Below are 12,586 nucleotides of genomic sequence, written 5' to 3'. Positions count from 1 at the left end.
ATCTTCCCCTCTTGTGTGCCCTTCCAAAGGGTGACAAAACAATAATTCCTCATGTATACTTCTTTCATAAACATATCTCACATAAAGTAACAACTGTGCCATGTTAGAAATATCAGTTATTTCATCTAACTGAATTACAAACTTTGGGCTGCCCTTATTACCAGGTATTACTGGTAATAAGCTGCTGGGGTTGGTCATTACTAATTTGGAAACAGTATCATTTGATAAAAGAATTTTACAAATTTCATCCCCATATTTTTTCCCATGAACTATTTCTGACATTTTAATAGCAGCAGGTTACACAAGATCTCCTATGCATGTGGCTTTTTAGTTTTTGCAATTAAATAAGTGTAAGATGCAAGTAAATACTTTTTGTTGACAGTAACACGCTTCTCAAAACATTGTTTTTCTTTATTTGAAGATTTTAAAAGTCATTCAAAATATATCTTTGGTTTATTACAGTACGCTGCATGCTTGGTATTAAGTTGCCATTCTAGTTTGGCTGGTTTCATGCTCTCTGCAGCCAAAACTTCATTACAAATTAAACAAAGAAGTTTTTTCACACTATCATCATTGTTAGGAGTAATCTATATTGCAAAAATTATTTGACATATTTTTCTTTTTCTAGTCAATTTAGATATACTACAACCTGGTAGTGAAGACTGCATTATCATCAGTATTTTTTACCTCTTCTATCATCCATAACCAAAAACTATTTTTGTCCTAAAATATAAATATTGCTAATAATTTCTCAAATAAATACTAGCCTCAGTGTATGAAATTACATTTGTTTGTGCTTAATTTTAAAAATTGATGTTCACACTTACATACACATACAGTGGTGATGGTGGAGAAATAGTATTAAAGGGCTTTTGTCTTTACTTGCTGCAATTAAAGTTATTTTTCTGCAAAAGAAGGAGATAACAGCAGTTTTAAAAATCAAACATTCTCACACAATCCAATCCAAAGATATACTAATTTGATACTTACATATTGAGGAATGATGGAAGGAAGATATTAAAAATCTTTACTTTCCATAATTAAACTATTATGTTTCTGTAAGAGCAGAAAACTTTGTATGTACAGTAAAAAACACTACAATTCATAACATACAATCATCTCAAATCTAGCAAAGGTGTTTTTGGCAGCTTTCCTTGATGCCACACAGCATGATGGCATGCGCAGTGCAAAGTGCACATGTTGTGTATTCATAACCAAGGCTGCAGTGAAGTTGCTTGATGCAACACAGGCAAGAACTGCCAGAAACACCTCGGATTCATTACGCATTTGATTTTGAATTAATTTTTGGTCCTTGGGTGTTGCCAAATTTTCCACAACCCCTACATTCAATTACACAACCTCATATGGTGTTGCAAGCACTGGTTCCCCTCCATCTTACAAATGAGGAAACTGAGGAAGTGACTTGCCCAAGGTCATATAGGCATTAAATAGCAAAGATGACCCTGGAATCTCAGGGCTCCAGGCTCTTTCCTCTAGTCCACTTTACTCTTCCTAGCTAGTAGTCTATTAGTTTTGTGATCTTGGACAATCAATTTACCTGTCTAGGTCTCGGTTTCATCTGTAAAATGGAGAGAATATTATCTGAGGATCAATTGAAGTAATACATGTAAAATGCACTGGAAACAGAAAAAGCATTTTGATATAAACACCAGCTTTTCTTGTAATTATTTAGATTCTACATCTCAAGTAAGGGCGATCTCGAGAGCAGCATGAGCGAACCTCTGCTTTGGGAGGCAGATCCCCCGCTGGAGAGGGTGGCTGGGGGAATTACTATTGGGTAAAGGCGTGACTTCGCGGAGGGGCGGATAGCAGAGCGGAGAACTACAATTCCTAGGAGGCCACGGGCCAGGCGCAGAGAGGTGACGTCACAGACGTCGCAGGTAGGTGACGCGCCAAGCTTTGCCAGCGGGGTTGCTGCTGTCGCTCTTACCGCTGTTGCCGCTGGTAGTTACTACTGTTCAAAGAAGACGCGGCTCCTGGCCACCTCCAGCCCGCCGCCCCGGGCTCCTCGACCGTCTGGCCCTGAGTGGTGAGGTGAGGCAGGGCAGGAGCTGGAGGGGGCTGGAAGGGCAGGGGGCAGTTGGTTGAGAGGGAGCTAGGGTGTCTGGGTCCGGGCTAGGGGTAGCAGGACCTCAGCTCGAGGATGGGGCAGGATGTGTGTGCGCATGTTCAAAGTGGGGGTGATCAGAGGAAAAGGTGTCCAGAGGAGTGGGGGCCCGAAGGGGGACTTCAGAGGAGGGGGTGTGCGCATGTGCAGGAGGGGGTCAAAAGGGGGGGTCAGAGGAGGGGTATGCGCATGTGCAAAGGGGGTCAAGGGGGTATTGTGCAAGGGAGAAGTCAGGGGAGGGGGCGTGCGCATGTGTAAGGGGAATAAAGGATGGGAGGAGTTGTGTGCGCATGTGTAAGGGGTCAGCGGGGGTGTGTGTGTATGTGTAAAAGTGGGTCAGGAGGGGGTGTGTTATGTGTAAGTAGGATCAGAAGAGGCGTGCGCATGTGTAAAGGGGGGTAAGAAGAGGGGGTGTGGGCATGTATGGGAGGGTCAGAGGGAGAGTGGGCGGGGAGGGGGTATGCGCATGTGTAAGAGGCGCTGAGGAGAGGGTGTTAGGGGAGGGGGCGTGTGAGTGTGTGAAGTGGAGTTGAGGAGCTGGGTCAGGGTGTGGACACGTGTGGACACGTGTATGGAAGGGCCTGGGGGGTTGTTGTCAAGGCTGCCCAGGCATATGTGTATGTGGGGCTCTGGTGAGGAGTCATGAGGAGAGGGGTTAACAGGACTGCTTATGAGGAGTCGTGGGGATGGAGTCATGCTTGGGAGAGGTGATTATGATCCTGTATATTGGAGAAAATCGAGAGAGATTGTGGGGATAGCGTGGAGAGTATATGTGTATGTGTGTATATGTGCATTTGTATATGTGATTGGAGAGAGGATTTGTATATGGGGGGACTGGGAAGGAGGGATCAACTGAGTGGGGCAGTATGCCTGTGTACATGGTGGGGTATCTGTGTGTGTATAGGGGTGCCCGGGGGCGGGGCGAGAAGGCTCAACTGGACGATGGGGAGATGTCTATCTGCACGGGAAACCCCAGGTGGGGGGGAGGGAAATAGGGACAGTGGGACTGAGGGGAGGTAGGATACTGTACAAAAAGTGGAGAGAGTGGGCTCTTTGGGGGATAAAGGTTTAGGACTACTTTGGTTGGGGTCAGGGTGAGTGGAACAGTCAGCGCAGACTGAGTGAGGGACTGGGTTAAGCTGGTGGGTCTGAGTTGTAGAGCTGGGTCCTGCTGTGCGGTGGTGGTGGGGAGGTCCTAGCTCAGAAATCCCCAATTTTAGTTGAAAACTCCTCCTCCTTCTCTCGCCTCTCTGCCCCAACTCCTCCCCCTATCTTTAGTTGTGTACTGAAGCAGCTGTTTTCTAGTCTGAGAGGAACGGCCTCAGAGGTGAGTGGAAGAGGGAACTTGAGAGCTGGGAAAAGGGTCTGGAGGGGGAAGGTAGTTATTTGGAGGGGAGTCACATTTTGTCACTTGGATGGCAAAGAAAGTGTCTGAATTTTCCCCCCAAAGAGTGGATGGGTTGTTTTTAAAAGGCTGCTTCTTTCTTAGCTGCTCTTGGGGTATGTGGAAGGGTTGTGTGTAAGGGGAGAGGGGTTGAGGGGTCTGACATTCTTATGTGGCTGCCAAACTACAGGCATATCACCCTGGTATCAGGTTGGATGTCCAGCAAGGAAAAAGTGTATGTTCTGGAAAGGGTTGTCTGGCAAGGGATCTTAACAAAACTGCTCCAGGCTGTAGTCTGGCACAGATCAGGTTATGAAACCAAAACAGGCACTAGAGCTTGTCAGCCTCAACTGCCAGTGGGGACTCTGTGCAGGCTCACTGCAGGACTACTTCTTTTTGTTGTTGTTATTAATTTATTTTGATTTGTCAACAATCACTTCCATAAGCTTTTGAGTTTTAAATTTTTCTCCCCCTCCCTCTCCAAGACGGCATACAATCTGATATAGGCTATACATATACATTCCTATTAAACATATTTTCACATTAGTCATGTTGTAAGGAAGTACAGGACTTCTTTTCACCTTAAGCCTTAGAGACCTTCCTGGCTGGTGGTCTCTAGGAGAAATTGGACTGCAGGAATGGGAAATATTATTAGATTGTCATTTCATTTATGGGAATGTTGGGCATTTTAACAGCAGGTGTGCATATAAGGCTCCCTGGCTCTCTTATCTGTCTGCTCTTCTCTCCCCTGGGACTCCTGGTGGTTTCTGCCCTCCCATATCTGTGACCTACATGTTGCATTTGAGAATTTCATTGAGCTACCCAACCTGGATTAAACTGGGAACTGGGTAACAGCTGGAATGGCAGTCATTGCTACTATTCTCTCCTCTTCCTCTCCCTGCTATTAAACAGTCAACAGGTGCTTTCTGTGTGCCAGGGACTGTGCTAAGCCCTGGAGATACAAGGAAAAAGCAAAGACTGTCATTGTCCTGAAAGAGTTTACATTTTAATGAGGAAGACAACATGTTCCCATATAGGCACATATGAGATACCTACAAAGTAGATGAAAGATCCCATAGAGGGGAAGTTATTAGCAGCTGGGGGGACTAGGAAAGGCTTCCTGCGGAGGTGGTGTTTGAACTGAGTCTTGAAGGAAGCTCTGCATGCTGAGAGGCAGAGAGGAGGAGGAAGAGCATACCAGACATGGGGGAGCAGCCAGTACAAAGGCACAGAGGTGGGAGATGGTATCTGTTGTGTGAGGAGCAACAGTATGGCTGAATCACAGAGTGTATGGAGGGAGTAATGGGAAAGAAGACTGGAAAGAGGAAAGGAACCGGGTTGTGAAGAGCTCTGTGCCAAGCAGAGGAGTGGGCCTTTGATCCTAGAGGCAATAGGAGCCATTAATGTAGGAAGAGTAGGGAAAAGGGAGATAGTTTTGTTCTTTAGGAAAATCACTTTGACAGCTTTATGTGGAGGACTGATGAATTGGAATCTCCATCTTGAGACAGAATGTTTAGGATGCCATTGTAATAGTCAAGGTGGGGGGTGATCAGGGAGCTAAGGTGGCAACTGTGTGAGTAGAGAGAAGGGGATGTATGTTGCAATGTTATGGAGAAATCTCAAAATTTGGCAACTTATTGTATATGTGGGATGAGTGAGAGTGAGTTGAGGATGACACTGAGGTTGTGAATTGGGTTCCCAGAAGGATAGTGGTGCCATAGGAAGAGTAGGAGAGTTCAGAAGAGGAGTAGGCTTGAGGGGGGAAAGACAATGAGCTGTATTTTAGACATGGTAAATTCAGATTCAGGACCAAAACTCAGAAGAGAGACTAGGACAGCATGTAAGGATCTGGCAGTCATCTCCATAGAGGTAGTAATCTAATTCACGGGAGATGATGAGATCACCAAGTCATAGAATATAGAGGGAGAAGAGAAGAGAGCTCAGGATTGATCCTTGAGGTATGTACCTAGTTAGTAGGTGTGACATAGATAAAGAGCTAGCAGAGGAGTTTGAGAAGTTGTTAGGTAGTTTAGAGATGAAAAAAGTTCCCAGAAGAGGTGGTGATCAACAGTGTCAAATGCTGCAAGAGAAGTCAAGAAGGATTAGGACTGAGAAGAGGCCATTAGATTTGGTTAATAGAGATCTTTGGCAACTTTGAAGAGAGGCATTTCAGTTGAATGATGAAGTCAGAAGCCAGATTACTTAGGATTTGTTTAGAAGAGAATGAGAGAGGAGAGCCAGTGCAGACACTGAATGTAGATGGCTTTTTCAAGAGTTTAGCTGAGAAGGAAAAGAGTCTTAAGCCTGTAGCTGGCAGAATAGTTGCATCAAATGAGGATCGAAATTTTTTTTAAGGATTCAAGAAACTTGGATATGTTTTGTAGGCAACAAGGAGAAATGGAAGATTAGAGAGAACAGGGAAAGGTAGGAAAGGGGATGGGATCAGGGATTCATGTAGAAAGCTTGGCTTTGGGAAGGAGTAAGGCCAGTTCTTCAAGACACTGAAGTAAAGGAGGATAATGGTAGTCTTTGTATGCATCCTGAGGGTCTGGGGTCAAGAATGATTCTTGGCCCCATCTTGAAGTATCCTGGGGGCTGTTGGTGTTCTTGTCATTCTCTAGGTGTGTGTGGAGAGTCTCCTAGCACTTATGGCATTATTAGAGTCCTAAAGTAGACTCTGTCTCCTTCTACTTTCTCATTGTCATTAGAACTTGGTGGCTCCTTCCTTCCCAGTTACTGGAGGAGGATTCATTTTATTCTCCAGTATTTGGGGTCCTAGGATCACACAACCCTAATGACCAGGCACTATCAGAACTCTGAAGGTAACAGGAATTAGTGACTCCCTGGATATTGGTTCTTATGAATCAAACTGCCCCAGAAGTACCTGGTCTGGGGAATAACACACACCTTCACCTGTATTCCACCCTCCCACTCCCGTACCTAGGCCAGTAAACAACTGAGCTACTTCCAGTTTTCTAGCTTCTTGTATTCTTGTTTGGCTTAATTACCAGTTTTAATAGGCTGTAGTGATTAGTCCCTCTGGAAGCTTAGCCTATCCAGGTTTCACTCTGGGGCCTGACTTCCTTGGACTTTGTAACCCCATTGTGGATATATGTTTGTTACAGAGAATGAAGGTTTCTTTTGAAATCATAAAGCCCTAAGCCTGAGAAAGTGACACGTTGGGAGAAAGTTTGCCCTAAACGTCTTAGGAAATTTAGAGGCTGGGACCCAAGATATGTGGCTCCTGACAGTGTAGGAACTCTGGGCAAAGGTAGTCTGCCTCCTAGAACTGATTGGCTCTTTTGGATGAGGAAATGGGGCAAGTTCACACTTGGACTGTGTGGTTGGGGTGGGGTGATGTTCCGAGGCACTTTTCTTGTCCCCCTATGTCCTCAAGAGATATGAGACCATTCTTTAGGAAAATGCCTTGTGGTCTCTGCAGGCACCCCCAAGGTCTCAAACGCCATGCTGTCAGCCCCTCCTTCTTGAACAATCAGTAAAAGCTCCTCTAGCCAGAGGAGAGTTACAATCCGCTCCCTCTTCCACCAGGATGCTAGGGTCATCAGGGAAACAAAAACAGACAAGCTGGAGGCAAGAGAGCCCCCCTGGAGACTTTAAACAACAGAAAACAAATGACAGGCTCTTTGAGGTGAACCAGGGGCTGGGGAGAGGGGGGCAGGGCAAATGAAGAAGTTGCCCCAGTCGAGAACTGGCAAAGGGTAGAGTCTGAAGAAAAGTACTTTCCTAGGTGCCTGGCCCAGGATGGAGCAGTCTGAGCAAGACCAAAGGGAAGGCTGAGGCTCACAGCCTCACAGAGGAAGTGCTCAGAGAGGGACATAGGCTGGGAAAGTCACTTTGTTACATACATGTTTCTCTGCATGCTTCATTGATCCCATACTTAATACTTCTTCAAACATGTTTAAACAAAAACTTCACCCCTCCCCCCAAAAATAGGGTCTTCCTCTTGCCCTTGCTCCTTAGCCCCTCAGCCCACTTCTGGATGCATTGACTCTTGATTTTTTCCAACTCCTGTGCCAATTAGAATGGCCATGGGAAGCAGGAGAACTTGTTGGGCTCCCACAAGTGGATGTGGAAATGGTGTGAAAAGGTGCCACCTCTTCCTCTTTCACTTCAGTTAGGAGAGGCAAGCCAGAATAAGGAGGGGCAGAGGAGGGAGGAAGTATTGAAGAGGGATGGCTTTGTGTTCCTGATGGCCTCAGGTACAGGAAGAAGGTTGGTGGATACTGGCCAGGAAGCTCCCTTTCTTTTCTGCTTTGGATTAAGGTTGGCAGTGGTAGTGATGGAGGGGTGCCTGTCTTTGAGGCTTGGCCTCAGAGTTGGTGGCAGCCAGAGAATTTCTTTAAAGGGAGAATGGCACATCTCGGGGGGCTGGCCAGTACAACTTCCATTTGGGACTCCCAGCTCGTGGGGTAGAGAGGCAGGATCAGGATCTCGTTGGAAGTTGTCTTTGCCTTGCCAATCTCTTAACCCTGCATTAACCTTTTGTGGCGGGAGCAGCATGCATCTATCAGTTTGGAGGGTGGCTTGTGGGAAGTTACTGGTAAGAGAGACTTCTGCTGTTGGCCCCTACAGGTCCGATCCTCCCACTCTTCCTTCTAATCCTGTATCCCATGGGATAGGAGTTGGGACAGGAGGAGAAGAAAGGAGGCACAGGCCGTCCCTGAGATACAAGAGCAGCCTTGAAGTTGAGGTTCCTGTTGTGCTGCTGTCAGAATGGTTAAGGTGGAGATTAGGGGAAGAGGGAGGGTTCTTAGCGTGTCCTTGGCCCTCTGGCAAGGATAATTTCTTTTCCTTCTGCAGTTTTATGAAGAAAGGATTATTTCCATTCTGATAGGAGTTGGGGGACTACAGGGAATTGGTTTTCCTTTGTAGGTTCCTGCTGCATTCTATTCCTGATTCCTCCTCTGCTGTGGGGAGAGGTCAGAGGACTTGGGAATGACATTTGCAGCTGCTTCCGGTTCCTGATTTCCCAAAAGACTTGTCCCAGTCAGGGTCGGTTGAGTGGGGGTGCTGTTTATCTCTACCTTGCAGTATGAAATAGCAAGCTGAGTCCATATTGGTTTCTCACCTGTTCCCTTCTCGGGCATAGAGATTAAGCAGGTGAATAGAAGGAAGCCTCTAGGCAGGGGCAGGGAAGAACCTTTTCTGCTACCTTTTTTGGGGGAGAATCTGGATCGATGGGGAGTGGAAGATGGGGTACTCCTACCTCTCCTCAGGAGAACTTGAGTCTTGTGCTGGGAGAGCCCAAAGCAATGTTTGAGCTTGTGTCTACCTCCAAACCCCTATGTGCTGGTTTCAGAGCGGCAGCCCCAGGGGCGGCAAGATGAATGTGGGCACGGCGCACAGTGAGGTGAACCCCAACACGAGGGTGATGAACAGTCGGGGCATCTGGCTCTCGTACGTGCTGGCCATCGGGCTCCTCCACGTTGTGCTGCTCAGTATTCCTTTTGTCAGCGTCCCAGTCGTCTGGACCCTCACCAACCTCATCCACAACATGGTGAGGATCCTGATTATACTGGTTGTATTCCTGGCATGACTCCAGTATGGTGACTGTTCCAGATGTGCAGGTGATATGGCTGTGTTATCCAGCTGGCTGTCATGGGGACAACCCCAGGTGTTTTCTTACCTACTGCTAAACAAATGGCTGGGCCCTGATTTGGTTCTTAGGGTAGTTGAGGTCATCTCCTCAGCTCGTTATTTTTAAGTGTCCTTCCCTCTACAGCTGTACAGATCCCCAGGAGAGATTTGTGCCAAAAATGAGTATATAGGGGTGGTAACACAGAATAAGAAAGCCACTGAGAGCTGAGCTGAGGGCCAGGAAGAATGTCTGTAACCCAAGAATCGCTTGCTTTTGGCCCTGTGTTGGTCCCTTTCCCCCCACTATTTTTAATCAGCCATTTTCTTGGGCTAGAACCTGTGTCTGTTCTCTCTTATAGATTCCCCTATTCTCTGGCCGTCCCTCACCACCCTAAACCACTGAACCAGATTTAGTCTCATCCGCTGGGGAGCTTAGACCTCTGCCCATTTTGAAAGAGATGAGGGACAGGAACCCGTCTGTCCTTAATCTCTGTGGGAGGATGCTCCCTAGCCAACGTCAGGGAGGCCAGGCCCAGGACGTCTTCACTGGGCCTTTGGTGCTCATGCTGCTCCCCTCTCCCCTTGTGCACTTTCCCTTGAGTCATGACTCTACTCCCCTGCCCTCTTATCCAGACATGGAGTCATCCTCTAGTGTTCTGTCTTCTCTCTGTTGCCATTCTCCCAGTCATGTAGTCTTTGCCCCTTGGCCTATAGCCATCTGCCTACCACTGGCAGAAGGACTTGAGCTTTTAGTCTCATAGCCTTCTTCCCAGATTGTCATTAGCTCATGGCGGGTGGAGGTGGTGGGGGTGGTGTGTATGTGTGTGTGTGTGTGTGTGTGTGTGTGTGTGTGTATGTGTCTGTATGTGTCTGTCATTAACTCCACTGTGTGGAATCTCCAAGTGTCTCTGATACAAGTCCCCTTCCTCCAGGGTATGTACATCTTTCTACATACAGTAAAGGGAACACCCTTTGAGACACCTGACCAGGGTAAGGCACGGTTGCTCACTCACTGGGAACAGATGGACTATGGTGTACAGTTCACGGCCTCCCGAAAGTTCCTGACCATCACACCGATTGTGCTGTGAGTGCCCAGGGTGTGGGGTTGGTGCTTAAATGTTATCAGGGTAGCTCTTCTGAATAGAATGATGATATAGGCTCTTTAGGATCTGGCATGACATAGTTCCTTTTCCCTCCTGCTGTTTTAGCTCTGTAATAGACCTTGGGAGAGAGAGGTAGGGAGCCTTTTTTTGAAAGATCTGAGGGGACAGAGTCTCCCCCCTGGAGTAGGGTGCTTTTATTTTCTTTGCCTTGACCATTAACCTCTTGTGAGATTGACTCATGGGCCAAGAGGAGGTAAGAAGATGATGAATAGAAGGGACAGTGTACCTTGAGGGGCCCCCAGTAACCACCAGGGATTTTGGGGCCTTCCCCTCCATCCTCACTAACAATTCAGAAATCCAGTCACCTTTTGTTCACCTTCTTTCCTCTCAGGGAGCGAGGGACACTCTCATGTCAGGACCTTATACCTTTCATTCTTTTTCCCAATCAGGTATTTCCTAACCAGCTTCTATACCAAGTACGACCAGCTCCACTTCATCCTCAACACAGTGTCTCTGATGAGTGTGCTGATCCCCAAGCTGCCTCAGCTCCATGGCGTCCGGATTTTTGGGATTAATAAGTACTGAGGGCCCAGCCCCCTCCTTGCCCTGCCCTAGGGGAATCTGAGGAGATGAAGATGAAGGGGGCCTCCATGCAGGTGCCCAGAGACTGGTGTTGAGCCTGTGGGCCTAGTTAAAGCTGTCCCTTCCCCCTATTCCCCCCACCCCTCCCCCCAGTAGTCAAAATGGAGTAGCCTTTAGTGGGGTTAGAGAGGGGGATTCTCCCCTGTTCCCCCCTCCCCTCTCAGTGGCTTTGTGCCCTTTTTGATTTTTTCCCATTTGGATAGAGAATAAATGTGGGAGGGGTTGTGTGGTACTTAAGTGGGCCCAGCTACTTGGGCTGAGGAGGCACAGAGGATGTTGGGAAACCCCATGCATTCACTGTAACTCTGGCCAATGCACTTTAACCCCCTCCCCGGGCAGGGGGGCAGAGGAAATGGTACAGCCTCTAGATCATATTTCACTTTAATTCTCTTGGTTGACAGAGAGAGAGAGAGAAAGTATGTGTGTGTGTGTGTGTGTGTGTGTGTGTGTGTGTGTGTGTGTGTGTGAGTATGAGTGTGAGTGTGAGGAGAAAGAGAGAGAAACATGTGTGAGTCTATGCATGCAATTCTACCTTTCAGGGCAGAACATTGTCTGTCTATCCACCCAGTCAAGTCCATTAGGTACACAAAAGATCAAGGAAAAAGTGTTTAAGCACTTGGGAGTGGGGAAGGTACTGTGAGTGGGTAAGGAATCAGGGGTAGCTTAGTCCCCAAGGTAGGAAGAACCTAAGGCTCTGACTTAGCCTGGGGTGGGACTGGGAGGGCAGCTGGAAGAGGTCGGGACAGTGAGTAGTGAGTTTGTGATGCTGGAAAGGAGCAAAAAGCAGAAAGGAGAGTTACAAATGGAGGCTCCTTTTCTTGGTTCTTGAGCCACTTTCAAGGGGAGGAGACAGAGAACTCATCTTCTGAATGTGGGGTGGCGAGGTGAAGGGACAAGGTTGAGCCTGTCACCTTTGTTAGTATCTCAGCTTTGGGCTATAGTGTTGAGGCAGAGGAATATGAGTCCTCAAGGGACTGGTGTTGTCACCTACCGATGAGGGCTGTGGAGGGTGGTGAGCACAGAGCCCACTCTGCACTGGCTTTAGGAGAGGGGCAGGTAGTGTAGCCTCTGGTTGGGTAGTAGAAGAGTGTCCTTGTCCCCCCTGCACACCGCCCTCCCCTCCCCATCAGCCTGCCTTTCTTCATCTCCCTCCTAGTACCACTTAGCTGGAGACCAGGTCCTTTTGGGCATGCAGCATAGGTTGCAAGGATGGGTGGGTATTTTGTTAGTGTCGGTTGATTTGCCCCTTATTTTTCCTGCTCTTGAGGCATCTGTCATTTGGAGCTGGCACTATTCAAGTAGACGTGGCCCACTGCCCCCGAGCTTCTCTTCCTGGTAGCTAGCCACTGAGAGGAGGAAAGAAGTGGGGCTCAGGGGGGAATTGAGGAGTTTTACTTTGGAGAAAGAGGAGATGCAAGAGAGAGAACATGTGTGTGTCTGCACACATGTGCACGTGTATGCTTGTGTACAAGATCCTGTGTGTTCTGAGACACCTTCTGCTCCTTCCCCAAAGTGCGAGGGAAGAGGGGTGATCACTACGCCTTGTTCTCTGCCTCTTGTGCCACCTCCCTCACAACCGCCATCCCATGTATTATAGGGAACTTTCAATTCAGAACCTTTCTAAGACAGTATGAATAGGATTTTTACTCCCTCTTTGTACAGTATTCTGAAAGAAGCAAATAAAAGGCAGTGTGTTCCTGTCCTCTCCTTGCTTGGTCTTTGTATCCTATC

General features: G+C 47.5%; 1 protein-coding gene across 3 annotated transcripts; it reads left to right on the top strand.

Moving 5' to 3' along the window:
* The first annotated feature begins 1,920 nt into the window (after positions 1-1,920).
* Positions 1,921-12,557, top strand: ORMDL3 (ORMDL sphingolipid biosynthesis regulator 3). 3 transcript variants are annotated; one of them, XM_020997469.2, is made up of 5 exons: positions 1,921-2,055; positions 3,407-3,455; positions 8,833-9,030; positions 10,043-10,194; positions 10,663-12,557. In XM_020997469.2, the coding sequence occupies exons 3-5, from the start codon at positions 8,857-8,859 to the stop codon at positions 10,796-10,798; spliced, it is 462 nt and encodes a 153-aa protein (XP_020853128.1). In that variant the 5' UTR covers positions 1,921-2,055; positions 3,407-3,455; positions 8,833-8,856; the 3' UTR covers positions 10,799-12,557. The 3 variants fall into 3 exon arrangements, with proteins under 3 accessions (XP_020853128.1, XP_020853127.1, XP_020853125.1); XM_020997466.2 differs by lacking the exon at positions 1,921-2,055 and adding an exon at positions 2,664-2,835; XM_020997468.2 differs by lacking the exon at positions 3,407-3,455 and having other exon boundaries at positions 1,924-2,055.
* Positions 12,558-12,586: the final 29 nt, after the last annotated feature.

This window comes from Phascolarctos cinereus, unplaced genomic scaffold (genome assembly GCF_003287225.1).
Source record: "Phascolarctos cinereus isolate Bilbo 61053 unplaced genomic scaffold, phaCin_HiC Scaffold_5;HRSCAF=322, whole genome shotgun sequence".
NCBI classification, from domain to species: domain Eukaryota; kingdom Metazoa; phylum Chordata; class Mammalia; order Diprotodontia; family Phascolarctidae; genus Phascolarctos; species Phascolarctos cinereus.
This window is presented reverse-complemented; position numbering and strand designations above follow the sequence as displayed.

Excerpts from the sequence above, each read along its gene's own strand:
- ORMDL3 (XM_020997466.2), top strand. The coding sequence starts at position 2,771 with ATGAGGAGAGGGGTTAACAGGACTGCTTATGAGGAGTCGTGGGGATGG. Across the intron at positions 2,836-3,406 it reads TGGAGTCATGCTTGGGAGAG|TTGTGTACTGAAGCAGCTGT; the intron begins GTGATTATGATC and ends CCCTATCTTTAG. Across the intron at positions 10,195-10,662 it reads ACCATCACACCGATTGTGCT|GTATTTCCTAACCAGCTTCT; the intron begins GTGAGTGCCCAG and ends TTTCCCAATCAG.